The sequence below is a fragment of the Zingiber officinale genome, chromosome 9B, assembly GCF_018446385.1.
Source record: "Zingiber officinale cultivar Zhangliang chromosome 9B, Zo_v1.1, whole genome shotgun sequence".
Taxonomy (NCBI): domain Eukaryota; kingdom Viridiplantae; phylum Streptophyta; class Magnoliopsida; order Zingiberales; family Zingiberaceae; genus Zingiber; species Zingiber officinale.
In genome coordinates, this window is record NC_056003.1 from 102,686,263 (window position 1) to 102,701,735 (window position 15,473).

Sequence of the window (15,473 nt, forward strand, 5' to 3'; positions counted from 1 at the left end):
CAATGTGAATAGTTGTTTGATGATCACAGTACATTGGCAGTGGTTCTTTATAGGTGAACCCTAATTCTTCAAACAGATTCTTTAATCATAACATCTCAGTTATAGTATGAGTTATGACCCTGTACTGAGATTCGGCAATCGACTTAGCAATAACAGTTTGTTTCTTACTTCGTCATGTTACTATATTTCCCGTATATAAGTGCAATACCCAGAAGTGGATCGTCTGTCGGTCTTAGATCCAGTATAGTCGACATAAAAAAAAAGCTTCGATCTTTAGGTGTCCATTTCTCTTAAATGACAACCCTTTTCATGAAGATTTCTTAATATAATTAAGAATTGTGACTTGCTTCGCTTATCCATAAAACGACTAACTATTCCAACTACAAAGGAGATGTCAGATCTCAATACTGTTAAATAGATGAGTTTCCCAACAAGCTATCTATATTTTGCCTTATCCTTAAAGAACTCTCCAATATCATCCCAACACACTTGAATTGATATCCATAGGCATATCAGCCGACTTCATTCCAAGCAATTCAATTTCTTTGAGTAAATCTGTAACATACTTCCGTTGGCATAATGAAACTCTAGATTTGTTGTTAGCAATTTCAATTCCCAAGAAATACTTAGGACGTCCCATATCCCTCATCACAAAATATTGCTGCAAATACTTCTTAGTTTCGTCTATCCCATATATATTACTGTTGGATATTAGGATGTCATCAACATAAATAATAAGAATGATAATCTCATTTGTGCTATGTCGTACAAACACATAATGATCTGATTTACACTGTTTGAAGCCAACAACATTGATTATATTACTGAATTTATCAAACCAGACTCTGGGCCTTTGTTTAAGACTATAAATAGTCTTTTTAAATCTATAAACCATAGTAGCATTCTCCCCTTGAGCAACGTACCTGGTTGTTTGTCCATAAACATGGTCTCGTGCAAATCGCCATAAAGAAAAGCATTCTTCACATCTAGCTGATACATTGGCCAAGATTGATTGACAGCCAAAGGAAAGAAATCAACACCATAAGTTTATGTAAATCCTTTGGCCACCAAACGAGCTTTATATCGATCAATAGTACCGTCAGCTTTAAATTTTAGAGTAAATACCCAACGGCCGGCAACAATATCAATAGAAGGTGGTGCAACCACCAACTCCCAAGTATCATGGGAGATAAGGGCAGACATTTCTCATCCATTGTAGTTCGCTAAGCCGAGTGTTGATAAGCCTCGGTGTAGGAAGTTGAAACTTCCGTAGATGATAGAGAAGAAGCAAAAGCACGGAATGCAGGACCAAGGTAATCAAATGAAATATGATTAGACAAAGGATGAGCAGTGCAAGACCGAATACCTTTACAAAGAGCAATAGGCAGATCAATATCGGAGGGACGAGCATCAGGATTTGCAAGAAGAGGGGAGGGACATGAATCTGGTTCTAGCCTAGCACGCCTTGTGTACACCTTGTTTAGGAGATGGAGCATCTGTACTAGGAGACATAGATGATGGGATAGGTAATGGAGGAGATACTAATATATCATGTAGCTGAGCAACAGGGGGAAAAGTATGGTTGGGACTAAAAAAAGTAACATCAGCACAGGTATAACTGCATTTTGTGAGTGAGTCATGACAATGATATCCTTTTTGTGTGCAAGAATATCCAAATAGGAAGTATTTAATAAAGCGAGGAGACAATTTATCCAAGCCAGGAGTAAAATTATGAACAAAACAAACACAACCAAATATGCGAGGAAGCACAAAGAAAAGTGATTTGTCAAAATGAAGACAAGAGAAGGAGATGCCCCCATGTAACATAGAAAGCATCCTATATATGAGAAGTAAGCTGTGAGTATAACATTACCCCACAAAAACTTAGGAACGTGCATGTGACAAGGAAGAGTACGAGCTACATCTAAAATATGACAGTGTTTGCGTTCAACAACTATATTTTTTTTTGGGGGGGGGGGGGGGGTGTATGAACAAAATGTTTGATGAATTATGCCATGAGAATTACAGAATGTAGACACTATCTGAGTGAACTCAAGTGCATTATCGACACGAAGAATGCGCAAGGCAACAGAATATTGAGTTTTTATTTCGTTATAAAATGATGTTAACACCTCAGGAATCTCACTCCTATTTTTAAGTAAATATAATCAAGTCATGCGAGAATAATCATCAACAAAAATTATAAAATATTGAAAACCTTCTCTCAACTCAACTCTACTAGGTCCCCAAACATCACAATGAACAAGTTCAAAAGCAAAAGAAATACGTTTATCAACTCTAGACGAAAAAGAAGTATGATGATGTTTGCCGAACTCACAGGACTCGCACTGAAAATTAGTAGTCAGAATGAGAACTAAACTTTTAAGAGCGAAAGAATATGGGTGCCCTAGATGACAATGTCACTGATAAGACACAGTTGCTGAGAATGCCCGAGAACTTACCGGTATAACCGAATCCAGATAATATAGGTCATCACTCTCATGTCCTCCACCAATTATCCTCTTCGTGTGCAGGTCCTCTTCGTGTGCAGGTCCTAATTCGTGTACAGGTCCTGAATAATATAATAGGATGGATAAAAAGATATGGAACAGTTTTGAACTTTTGTTAGTTGGCTTATGGGTAAACTAACCAGAAATTTAGGTGCAAAGAGAATATTATCAAAAGTGATATCTAACAACACCTCTTCCCGTAATTGGAGAATAGGTACCATTCGCTAGATGGACAAGGATAAAGATAAGGAAGCAAAAGAGGAAGAGAAAACAGACTTGTTACCTCTAATATGAGCAAACGCCCTGGAATCCGGCATCTAAGACTTATCACGAGACAAAGCAAACACACCTGGAGAGGATGAGGCAACAATGGCAGAAGTAATGCTAGCATAAAAGCGAAGCAATTTCTCATAATCAGTACGAGAAAACAAAGACCATATCATCATGACCGCCATCATGACCGCCAGTGTCTGGTGATGGAGCTGATAGTTCGGTAGATGCATTATTAGGCTTACCAAACTTTGTCTAACACTTCTTGGAGGCATGGTTGAAGCGACCACAGTGAACACACGAATAACTACTCCTAGTGGTATCAATTCCACAACCACGATCGTGACTACACGACCCTGAAAGAACCCACAACCGCGAGCAGCCATAGCCGAAGTATAAGAAGATGAGGAAAAACTGGTAGGCCGGCACGTGGTCACACGAAAAATCCAAGGCAGAAAAAAACCTTGGCGTAGAAATCGGCAACACAGGGCGTCGGTGCCGAAATTGGTAGAAAAGGATGTCGGAGCTGAAATCGGCAACACAAGGCGTCGGCACCGAAATCGACAGAAAAGGATGTAGACGTCGAAATCGGCAGAAAAATTAGGTCAAGGAGAACCTGACTCTGATATCATGTAAAAGAGAAAGACCATATATTTCTCCACCCAATAATCCGCTTACATGTAGGTATTTATATACATAAGGAGAGAAAGAGGATCCTATAATTATGGTATGTCTATCAATCATTAATTACAATCAATCACAATCTCTAGAATTAAGCTAATCTAAATAAATCATAATCCCTACAATTAAGGGAATCTTCGGAAGTATTCAACAATATTTCATGATTTCAACGAAGAACTGATCAACATTTTTACCTTACAAATTAAATGTTTTCTCACTCAGGAAAGGGCAAGTAAATATAAGGATAATAAAGTCAACGCACAAATACAAAAGAAAAGTTCATTGATTCCTTGCTCGTTAGGAGGGACATTAAGGATACTGAAGAAGCATTGCCACACAAAGTTAGTGAAACAATTCTTCCCTATGCTTGGTAGCAATGAATAAAAAAGAGAAGTCGACAACTCGTCTAGAATAGAGTTCTTCTCAGTTGAGGAGAATACCACAATTGAGTAAATCTTATTTAAAATATTATTGAAAAGTTCAAAATTGTTTAAGTCATCAAATTATGATAATTTGTTATATTTCTTGAAAATAAAGGGAGATTTAAAAAAAAAGTTTAGTTTTTAGGAAAAAAATCAATTAAGACTATCATTGGATTAAAATAAATGTTTACTTTGTGAAAAATAAGTCTTATTGTCGATCTATAAAAAACATAAGAATCTCATGTATTAGACATTTTTTAAATTAATACAATCTCTTTTGATTCTCTTGAGGTTTTTATTTTGTGAGAGTTTTTCTTCTGGATGAAGTTTTATTTTCTCTTCGAGATATTCCTAGGTATATGATGTTTCAACTTGAGTGTTTTTGACAATATTTAATTAAGGCAAAATATGTTTTTGACAATCAAACTGTTGTCAATCTATATTGTACGTCGATATGAGTTGGCATCCACTCTATCGTTCAAATCTAGGACTGAGGCAAGCACTGAAAACTGGGATTTTGTATTTGTTAGATGATGTAGGGCGGATGAGATAACCTTGATAATATCTCAAAAAAAATGCATGGGTGAGAATAACGCCTCCAGTACCTGTAGTCCAATTCTGGAAAGCACCAGTGCAAGAAACTCACTATCAAATTCACAGTAGCAATGTCTGCAACAGCAGTATCTGTCAAATGAGTGTGCTGAACCTGTGGATATATTACAACAATTGGAAGTAGGGTGTTACATGATTATCTTATGAAAAGTTAAAAAATGTAGATCTGACTATGTAGAGAAGTCTGATAGCTCTGACCTTTATAGCAACTTTCTGGCCATCATGGGTTCTAGCAGCATGAACTTGTGCAAGAGAAGCACTAGCTAAAGGCTTTGAATCAAATTCTTGAAAAACCTAAAATCATGTTTATTTAGTGGATAATACTATGGGCACAGGCTACAATAAGATCATTCAGTATCACAGAGATGGAGAGAGTTCAGTAGGTTTAACAATAAGAAATCTAGCATCTAGTTCTGCAAACCTTCTCAGGTGGTCCTCCAAGTTCTTTAATGACTACATTTCGGATTTGATCATATGAGGAAACAGGACATCTTTTCAGCATTGAGGCCTTCATTATCCGAACATATTCTTCAGGAATTACATATTCCTATAACCAATGTACAAACAAACTGCCATGAACATAAAAGAATAATGTGGATTAAATTATGAGAAATGTTGCATGTCATATCAAAATCATGCATAGTGGGAAAATAACTATTAATTGGCATGCATTCCTAATAGCTTATCTTTTGGGGAAAATGGTTTTATCTCCTAAAGTTTTACTGTATTAGTCATATCTCGAGTCAATTTTTTTTCTATTATTATTTTTATTATTTTGACAATCTCTCTTGTGCTAGTTCTTCTATTTGCTCTCTTGTTTCAGGATCCAAAGGGATCAGTCATGGTTTGGGGAATCATAGATATATAAATTGTGTCACTTTCTTAGGGTGACATGGTACCATATCTAAGATGGTAGGCTGGCAGCTAACACTCAAATTGTGAATCTCAATGTCCACATTAGCCCAAAGCAACTGAAATCAGATTGAGCAATTCCTCAACTATATTCAGCCAGTTTTGCTTCAGTTCCTCTAGTGCTAATTCTTCTACCTGCTCTCTTGTTTCACAATCCAAAAGGGATCAATCATGGCTTGTAGTATCAAATAGATATAATTGTCACTTCCATTGTGCCATATCCAAAATCGTAGGTGGCAATTAATACTCAAATTATGAATTTCAATGTCCTGATGAGCTCAGGGCAACTGAAATCAGATTGAATGACTTCTCATGTATTCAGCAAATATTGCTTCAGTTCTACTAGAATATGGACCAATTAGTTGTTAATTAAGGAGACAACTCTTAATGTGATTAGGCTGTGAAATGGTGGGAACCTCTTACTGCTCTTCTAAGATGAGTCTACAAAGGGTGACATTCTGATGTTTCTACAAAGTTGGAGGTTTAGATTAAAATAAAACTTAAGTTAATCCGCTTTAATCCAAGCAATCCCAGCAGCCATGAATTGCTAAGAAACTAGGTCATAATAGTGAGACATTTTTGAAGTTATGTTGAGACTGCAATAGAGAGCATATATTCAAATTGTATTCAGAAAAATAAATAGGCTGCCCAAAGTATATGTTTGAGACTCTGAGTTCAGACATGTATTTCATAGTCATTCCAATGAATAAAGGACCTCGTGCTTCTAATAAAGTACGACTTCTGCAAAAACCTCCATCAATACACAATATTTAACCATCATATCTTAAAGCACAAGGATCAAGTGACCAGTAGCGTATAGCAGCAAAAAAAAGCAACATGGTACATGGCAGGGAAAGGCGAGTAGCAGATTGCCAAGATGATCTCATGGTCCAATAGCTAGTGGTTATTCTCCAACTCCTAATAAGAAGACCCCCAACAACCATCCAAGGTAATTGAGTTTGTCTTCAATAAGAATACAAGATTTGAGAATCCAATTCAAGGTTTAACATTTTGATGTAAATAACTATGAATTTTTTTTTCTCAGGGCCCAATACAAATCCTTGCCCCACTTTCTTCAAGCCTGGTTTTGCCAAATTTCCAAATAAACAACAACCACATCAAGCGAAATGCACAAATTTCAAAGCAAAAAATTAATAGGAGAAATCTTATATATTCCCTGATGGCCAGGTTTAATGCTTGAGTCAGCTTGGGCATGACTAGGTCTTTTTAAATAAATTAATATTAAAAATCAGAATAAAAATATGGAAAATTAATATATATATATAACTTATTAATTAAATGTGCAGGTCACATGAGGGCTAAGTCACCTCCGCCCAGCTCATCTAATGCACCACGGGTCAAGTCAACACAACCCAACCCTTATCAGGTCATGCTAGCACGACCCAAACCAAGGTCACGAGTGACATGGATCAATTGTCATCTCTATCTTCCACTTGTTTAATTTTAAAAATAAGAGTAGATTACAATCAATTGTATTAAAATTTTCGAGAAATCAATAAGTTCATTAGTTGAATTATCTCAAGATGCTTTATTGCGTGTCAAAGTGTTGCCATGATGCTCATGAGCATGGTCAACACATAATAGTTAAGTTATGTTGGTCAGTATAGGTTTATTAATATATTAGAATGGTAAGTTTAGAATGTACCATCCAAGCACAACACAAGCTTTCAAACTATGCATGGCATTTTATGTTGTATACGCTATTAGATAATGGGTAATCTCATACCTACAAAACTTAACAACAAGAAAAGCAATTTGCATGCTCATGTATGCCTAGTATAAGCACACAAGTAGCAAGAGAACTAACAATAAATTTCCATCTACTACATTTTGATTTACTGAACATGAAATTGATGCTTCTAGAACACAAACATTTTATCATGACCTTAATACAAAATGGACCACCATATGAAAGCTGGTAATGTTTTTTGTTATATGTTTGGATTCTACCTGAGCTTCATATCTTCACAAATGTGTGCAATATATAGCAATATGAAATTTTGAGAAATTATTTTCAAGGAGAATATTTATCAAAATATTATACTCATTTAGATATACCAGTTGACTAATATGTTGACCAAGCTTAATATATATCCCTCCATTGCGAAAACACAATTCCTGCAACTTATAAGCAGATCGCTCATGAGCTTCATGCTTTGCCTTCAACCACTCAGTACTTCCTTGCTTGAGACCCCAACATGAGTATTGATAGTCTGAAACAGGTGGGAGACAGAAAGAACACGGCGGAAACATAACAATTAAAATCCAGTCAAATTATATGTAAAGAAAAGCTACCTCAGTCTCAAAATAGAATTCCAATATAATTATTTGTTTATACCTGAATAATCAGATGGTATACGTAACAAAAAAAAGTTTGCATCTTTCATGAAACATAGTATGAACAAATCATCTTTGCTTCTACCTTAGTGTTCTAACAATAGCCGCCAATAACAATGGTCTAAGTAGTTTAGAATCTAGAGCCGTGCTGGAGTTTCAATCTTTGACTAAACAAACATAGTTTGGATACTTCGAAACTGGATTGTGTCATGCTAGTACGGTTTAGATACTCAGCTAATTGAATTATAAATAATAACATGATTAATTTTCTTTGACATAAGTTTTAATTTTAAATTAATTTTCTATTATACTTAATAATTTACTTAATAATGAATTAGATTGTTAATACATGTTTAGTCTTGAGTCGTACCAAAGTTTCAATCTCTGACTGATACAATACCATTTGTGCTACTATGGTTTCAATACTTAGCTAATTGTAATTTTTTTACTTAATATAAGTTGTAATTTTTTATTAACATTTTATTGTAATTAATTATTTTCTTAATAATTAATTAGATTGTTAATACATTATTAATCTCTTCTTTATTTTTGTTGATTAATTTGACCTCCTTAATTTTTAGAATTCAAAATATTTTAACTATTTAGTTTTAATTTTTAACTTTAATTATCTAACTTGTATACTTCTTTTGTTTTATAATAATTTACACTTATAATTTATTCGACTATAGAAGCCTAGAATAAACAACTTGTCCTCCATAAACTTAGGCATGCTTTATTTTTAAATTTTGTAAAACTAAAGCAATTTCATATTTGAAGGCCCAAGGATCTTCATTGTTTGATGCATATATGAAACTTGATTCAGTCTCAACTAAATTAAATTTGAAAAATTTAGATTTAAGATTTTTTTGATAAAATCACATTTAAATTTGAAAATAGAGCCCTCTTTAAAAAAGAAATCTTAGATATAAGATATTCCAATGAAACAAATTAAAATTAGTGAAGATAAATAAACACATCATTTTTAATTGAATTAAATAAATTATAATTTAATTCAAGTGACATGTGAACCATAGCTAGTTGTTAATGCTTGAGCCAAAACTGAAAAAAAAAAAAAAAAAAAAAAGGAGGACAAGAAGCTCGATACTATCTCATTGAACAATAATTTTTTGTGTTGCTTGCTCACGCAATCTCTCTTGGTCTCTTTTGACGTTACAAAAGTTAGATCATGAAAAAAAATTCACCAATGTTAGATACCAAAGTTTATCTAATTTAAAATTTTATATTTTAAATTATTTTTAAAAACTTTTTAGATAGATAATTAAGATAAAAATATTTTTAGTTTTGCATTTGAATGCAAATTGGTTTAGGGTTAAATAAAGCTCATTGTGTAGAGATGGTGATTAAGATCAAGTGGGCTCAAACCAAACTAGATTTGAATTTATTTTGACATACTTAAAACTAAACCAAGTTTATATATAGGATATTGTAGTTCAACCTATGTAATTATAATTGTTTATTTTTATATGGCTAAAAATTAATTAAGTTATTTAATTAGATTATTGTCTTTTCTCACTTCTTCCCTTCTTGATCTCGTCTTCCCTTCCCAAACTAGTTCACCTTGCAACTATCGTCCCACAGTCGCATGCTGCCCACAACCGTTCACTGTGCATGCCATTCATCCTCCCGCCGCCAAGACTGTGCCCTCTCTCCAATAACTTTTTTCTCTCCTCTTGTCAGTGCCAAGCATTTTTGTATGTTGATCGGCAAGCAAAACAATCAAGTTAACCTGCATGACTCGACACTTGACTCATTGATGGTTCACAAAATAAGTGTCTCATTTTGATTGAGCTTCACATGAAACAATAGGTGCATCATTGCTAAAACTTGGCTCCCCATTATAAAATATTATGCATCAATTTCATGTGGAAAAGCATGGGTTCAAAAGAAAAAATTATCAACTGGAGTTTGCTTTTGTCAGTCTAACTAGACACCAAACTATCCAATTTTGGGTAGTCTAGATATGCACAGAATTTATATAGCTATACATCCTGTTAACTTCCCTAGCCATTGGTCTTGTCCCCATTAGGGGTGCAAACGAATTTAATTGAGCCGAATAATATGAAAATATTGATATTCGAGTTCGAGCTCAAAAAATATAAATTGATATTCGAAGCTCAAAAATACAAATAATTTTGGCTCGAGCTCGATTCAAAATAAAATTCGAGCTCAAGTTCGATTCGAATTGTTCAAACCTTGATTTGAGCATATTCAAACTATAATTCGAAATGACTTAAATTTGAATTTAGTTCGAATTATTCGAACTTTAATTGTAAGTTAAAATTGTATAAAAATATTTAAAATTCAATTCGAGTTCGGCTTGCGAGCGGCTCGTGAACAATCGAACCAAATAGTATAGGTTTGAATTCGGCTCGAAAAAATATTCGAATATATTTGAGTTCAACTCAAATTCGATAATTTCGAATATGAATCAAATATTTTTTGAGCAGGCTCGAAAAGCTCGCAACTTCGTTTGCGCCCCTTGTACCCCATTGACGAAAAATTTATATGTTTAGCCTTTTTGTTGTTGTTGTTGTTCTTGGCAGGTACAAATGCATATAATCTACTTCAACTTTTGATCTCTATCTACTTGTTGGCTGATTATCTGAAACTACACTTCTTAAATTCTCTCTCCCTATTCTCTTGAAGTTCTGAGTCTCATGATTCCATGCTATCAAACTACATGCTATTGACATGTCTTCAAGATGCAGATGAAGATCAAAGTCTACTATAAAATAAACACAACTAAATGTTTTGTTTGGAAAAATTTATTAACAAAATACAAAAAAATCAGGTTATGTTTGTCTTTTCTTTAAATGAAACAATTATTTGCCATCACAGGAATCACAAAGCATAGTTTACTTGCATCAAAGAGGTGAGCAATATTTAATGTTAAACATTTTTTCCATGCTACAGCTACAAACCTATAATTAATTATTTTCCCCTCTTACTTTTTCAATTTGAAAGGTCTAGCTTGCTTGGAAATCCCTAATGCAGGACTAGATTGCATGAGGGCCCATAATCAAGCTAATGTGGGATGAATTTTGGAAGCTATTGCTGAACCTATTAATAACTCAAGAATTTCTATGCAATTCACTAATGGGATAAACTACAGGGGTTCAAAAAGATAGTAAACAGGACTGATTGACAGAGGCTAATGGGAAAGGAATTATGTATGTCCTATATCATTCACATTTTTCCCAATCTAGTGTAAAACTAATTAGGAAAAACTCTATTTTCCCTTCTGAAGTTTAACTCCTTTTGAAAATATCACCCATAATTTTAAATTGTCAAACAATCATCTGGAGTTCTCAAACTCGTCATTTCACCCCTAATCATACACGGTTAATTCACCTAACAGAACAATGATGTGACAGGTAAGCCATGTATGCGCCACATCATTTTCCTGCCAAATGGTTGTCAATGATTAGGGCGAAATAACAAAAGTATGAACATACTAGAGGTATTTTGATGATTTGAAACTCTGGATTGGCATTTTAAGGAAGAGAATCAACTCCAGGAAGTGAAATAAAATTTTCCCATATAATTAGTCTGTAATTTTTGTACATCAAACATACCAATTGAGAAGAAGAAGAGGCAATAAAATATCCAACACCAGACTGGCCGGGCCAACATGTACCAACCTATATGAGAGTGCTGTATTATACGAATTGTAACATGGAAGTAGCACTAAGTTTTAAACGTTACTTATAAAGATCTTAACCTTAAGGTCTCCTGTCCTAATATTCGATTCATCCGGATGTAAGCATGCGTTCAGCCTCCTATTTGGTTACAGACATCATGAAGACAGCTCTCATAACTGATATGATTCCAGCACAACTTAGTCCAATAAGAGGAATGCCAAAGCAAAAGGGGAAACTCAGAGAAGCAAGAGGTAGAAAAAACATCAAGAAATACGTCAAAGAGAAAGCAATATCTATAAAATATAATAATAAAATATATATATATAACACCGCCATGCATATTGATTAGTTATACCAATTGAACTGACTCTGTGTCTTGTCCCACATTTTAACTCATTTCAGAACCTGAAAAAGCCTATTAAGAACCTAATCTATCAAAAAAGAAAAAGTGAAACAATCGTGATTTTGAATTATATAGCGCAACTTCCGTCGGAGAAGAGACAATGCCACGCACAAAATCAAGAAACAACTAGAGTACCTGCGACGACAGATGCCACCGTGAAGGAATCGCGGAGGAGGCGGAGGGGAACAATGGTGCAAATCTTGAGGGTGGTCGAGGGATCGTCGGAGGTGGCAACGGCGGCGGCGGTGACACCGCCGCCGAGAATGGCGGTTCCAAATGCGAACTTAATGGCAGCCCGCCGCATTTACCCAACCGGGAGCCGCCCTCGATCCGAGGGGGCCGACGCGAAATCAGGGATTCTGATCGCCTCGAAGACCGAGAACGAATCTGGGAGAAGGTTTTGATCCGCAAGGACTAGAAGACTCGAGAGGAAAGCATTTCAAAGGCCCATATTTTAGGCCCGGTCTATTGTAAAATAATAGTATATAATCATTAATAAATTTCTATATATATGTTGTTTTAAAAATCATTTAGGTTTCTAAATTAAATTCTCTCTTATGGATTCGTGATGTAATATGTTCCCTGTTTATATTTTTAAAATGGTTATTTATCAACACTTTTAAATTGAATTCTCCTTCAAAATTTGTCATTTAACAGATTCCGATTTTATATTTTCCAAACAGTTATTCATTAACATTTTAAGAAATAATTATTTGTTTTTCCAGTTCAAGATTAATTTATTAAATCCTGCGTTTAATGTATTCCCATTTTATATTTTTAATTTAGTTATTTAGTAACACTTTAAAAATAAAGGTTAAATTTAAAACCTCATCTGGTTAAAAAAATATATTGTGTTTTTGTTATGGTGAAATTTTTTTACTGAGGTTTTTATTAAGTTCGCTAACAATATTTATATATTCACACTGATATATTATATATTTGTTACTATATTATCATTTATATTTAAATAAATTTATTTTATTTTATTATTACTAATCAATTTTTTTTATCTTTTTTTATTTGATGTGCACATTTATCATAGTTTTACAATATCTAACTGAAGTATTTATTGATCATTTAAGTATATATCCGTACCATTTTAAACACATCTCTCGGAGTTTTTCATCAATAGATGTGATCCGGCGGTAAGAACAGGGGACCCCTGTTCTGTGGAGTCAACGCCACGTGGGAGTCAAAAGGGCAGGCGGCCGGCCGGAGAGGGATGGGTCGACCGGCCGGCCGACCGGCCGACCGGCGTCTAGTTGATGGTTAAAGGCACCCTGGCGAAAGTCAGGGTTCTGGCGCTCAGTGGACAATATCGCAGGGCCGAGCGGAGGGCACGCTCGGCCGAAGACATGAGGTAGCATACTGCTAGCAGTATCCACAAAGCACATGACTGAGAATCTCCTAAGTAAACCACCATAAATGTCCGGCCGGACGAAGGGGAAGGCTGTCCGGCCGGATGTTCGGCAGGGGGTAAGGAGAAAAGGACAAGGGACATCTTTTTCTGACAGCAGGCATGTTCTACGTTCAGACCATACCCGAAATCCTGCAGCAGAAGGATCAGCTATCCCATCAAAGACGTGCTCAAACTGTAGCAGTATGGTGTCAGGTAAGCTCCTCTGACAAGCTCATACTACGGTATGGGAAAGGACACGTGTACACCTCGGTATGTGTGCACTCGCTTCTCCACAGCACTATATAAAGACCCTCACCCTTCACCAAAGGTACGCATTCTACAATTCTTGGAGCCACTTTCTTGTTGTTGAGTTTCGCCTGACTTAAGCGTCGGAGGGTCGTCGCCGGGAACCTCTTCCCGGCCCGACTTATGTGCAGGTTCACCGGAGGTCCGTGCGGGTAGTCAGGAGATCTACGTCAGCGACTCGGAGAGCGCCACGTGCCCAGCGTCCGTTGATTCAGCTTTCGGACAGGATCAATTTGGCGCCGTCTGTGGGAACGCTCCTGCATCCGAACGGAAACAATGGATAAGGTTGGACGACAGCACACAGTGACGCTTTCCACGGAGGAACTCGACGCTCTGATTGAATTGAGGGCTGCTAAGCTTATCGAACAAAAACAGAAGGCACCAGCCAAGCGGCCTGAGCAGCAAGCCACATCAGCATCTGGTGGCCGAGCGGAAGTACCCACAGCCACAGTTCCATTCCATCGAGCTCTCTTCCGCACTCCTCCTGAAGCTGCAACAGCTAATCGGGATAGAGGCTCTTCGTCAGACGAAGTACCAATGCGAGATAACAGAAAAGGCAAAGCCCCCCGATCGGATACTTCACCCGAGAAGGTCAATCGTCAATTCTCAGAGGCCATCTTGAAGGACCCTCTGTCAAAGCACTACGTGCCCCCGGCGATCGGTGAATACAATGGGACCACCGATCCGGATGATCATTTGGGTAAGTTCGACAATGCCGCTGCCCTTCATCAATACACAGACGGGGTTAAGTATCGAGTTTTTCTTACCACCCTCTCGGGATCGGCTCAATGGTGGTTTCGAAGGTTGCCGGACGGATCTATCACAAGCTTCAAAGACTTCCGAACGGCCTTCCTCCACCACTTCGCCAGCAGTCGGCGCTACCAGAAAACTAGCGTGAGCCTATTCGCCATCAAGCAAGAAGCCCGCGAATCGCTCCGAGCCTATATTCAGCGGTTCAACAGGGTGGCCATGGATATCCCTACGGCCACCTTGGAAACCATGATGAATGCCTTCACACAAGGCCTTGTGGACGGGGATTTCTTCCGATCGCTCATTCGGAAGCCGCCCCGAGACTACGACCATATGCTACACCGAGCCAATGAGTACATCAACGTGGAGGAAGCCCAAGCGGCTCGAAGAAAGGAAACTCCAATTGAGCGGGCTCTCCCTGCCGAGCGGAAGCCTCACACCGCTCATCAACCGCCAAGAGGACCAAGGGCCGAAGCAATCCGCTCCCCCCATGTGAGGTCCCACGTGCAAGAAGTAGCAGCCGAGCGGCCCAAGCCAAAGAAGAAATGGACTCCCATGTTCTTCTCATTCCACCGCACGGACACGCATAACACCAGAGATTGTCGGAGCCTTCCTTTGATTGCTCATCCTTTTCCTCGAAGTGGCGGCTGTAGATCACCATCGTCCGACAGGCGACAGAGGCCTCGTGTAGCCGAGCGGACAATACCTGATAGGCGGCAAAGGCAAACTCCCGAGCGGCAGCATACACCGAGGCGTGAAGATAATCCCTGGATGTCTAGGGAGCGGCCTAGATCGTCCGTCCGGGAGGAAGAGAATAGAAGCAACATTTCCAGGGCGAGATCAGCATTATAGCTGGCGGGCTGACCGGAGGTGACTCTAACCGAGCAAGGAAGGCGAGCGTCCGGCAGCTCCAAATCCATGCAGTCGGCTGCAGCCAAGAGCGGGCGAGCGGACCCAAAATCAGTTTCGGGCCCGGGGACTTGGAAGGAGTTGAAGTGCCCCACGACGACGCTCTGCTCATCAAAGCGGTAATAGCCAATTACACTATTCACCGCGTTTTTATTGACACAGGTAGCTCGGTCAATATCATCTTCAAAAAGGCGTTCGATCAACTACAAATTGATCGAGCCGAGCTGCTGCCCATGACAACCCCCCTCTACGGGTTCACGGACAATGAAGTCCTGCCGG

At 37.6% G+C, this 15,473-nt stretch overlaps 1 protein-coding gene across 2 annotated transcripts in view; it reads right to left on the reverse strand.

Moving 5' to 3' along the window:
• Positions 1-12,249, reverse strand: part of LOC122023958 (putative ABC1 protein At2g40090) — a 37,039-nt gene extending 24,790 nt beyond the window's left edge. The window contains exons 1-7 of one of the 2 annotated variants that reach the window (XM_042582411.1): positions 11,966-12,233; positions 11,508-11,603; positions 11,362-11,427; positions 7,487-7,641; positions 4,917-5,042; positions 4,694-4,789; positions 4,489-4,589 (exon numbers count right to left, since the gene is read on the reverse strand). In XM_042582411.1, coding sequence (XP_042438345.1) covers positions 4,489-4,589; positions 4,694-4,789; positions 4,917-5,042; positions 7,487-7,641; positions 11,362-11,419 — 536 coding nt within the window. In that variant the 5' untranslated portion in view covers positions 11,420-11,427; positions 11,508-11,603; positions 11,966-12,233. Of the gene's footprint in view, positions 1-4,488; positions 4,590-4,693; positions 4,790-4,916; positions 5,043-7,486; positions 7,642-11,361; positions 11,428-11,507; positions 11,604-11,965 lie in introns of both variants that reach the window. The other variant, XM_042582410.1, reaches the window with a different exon arrangement.
• Between the last annotated feature and the right edge of the window lie 3,224 nt (positions 12,250-15,473).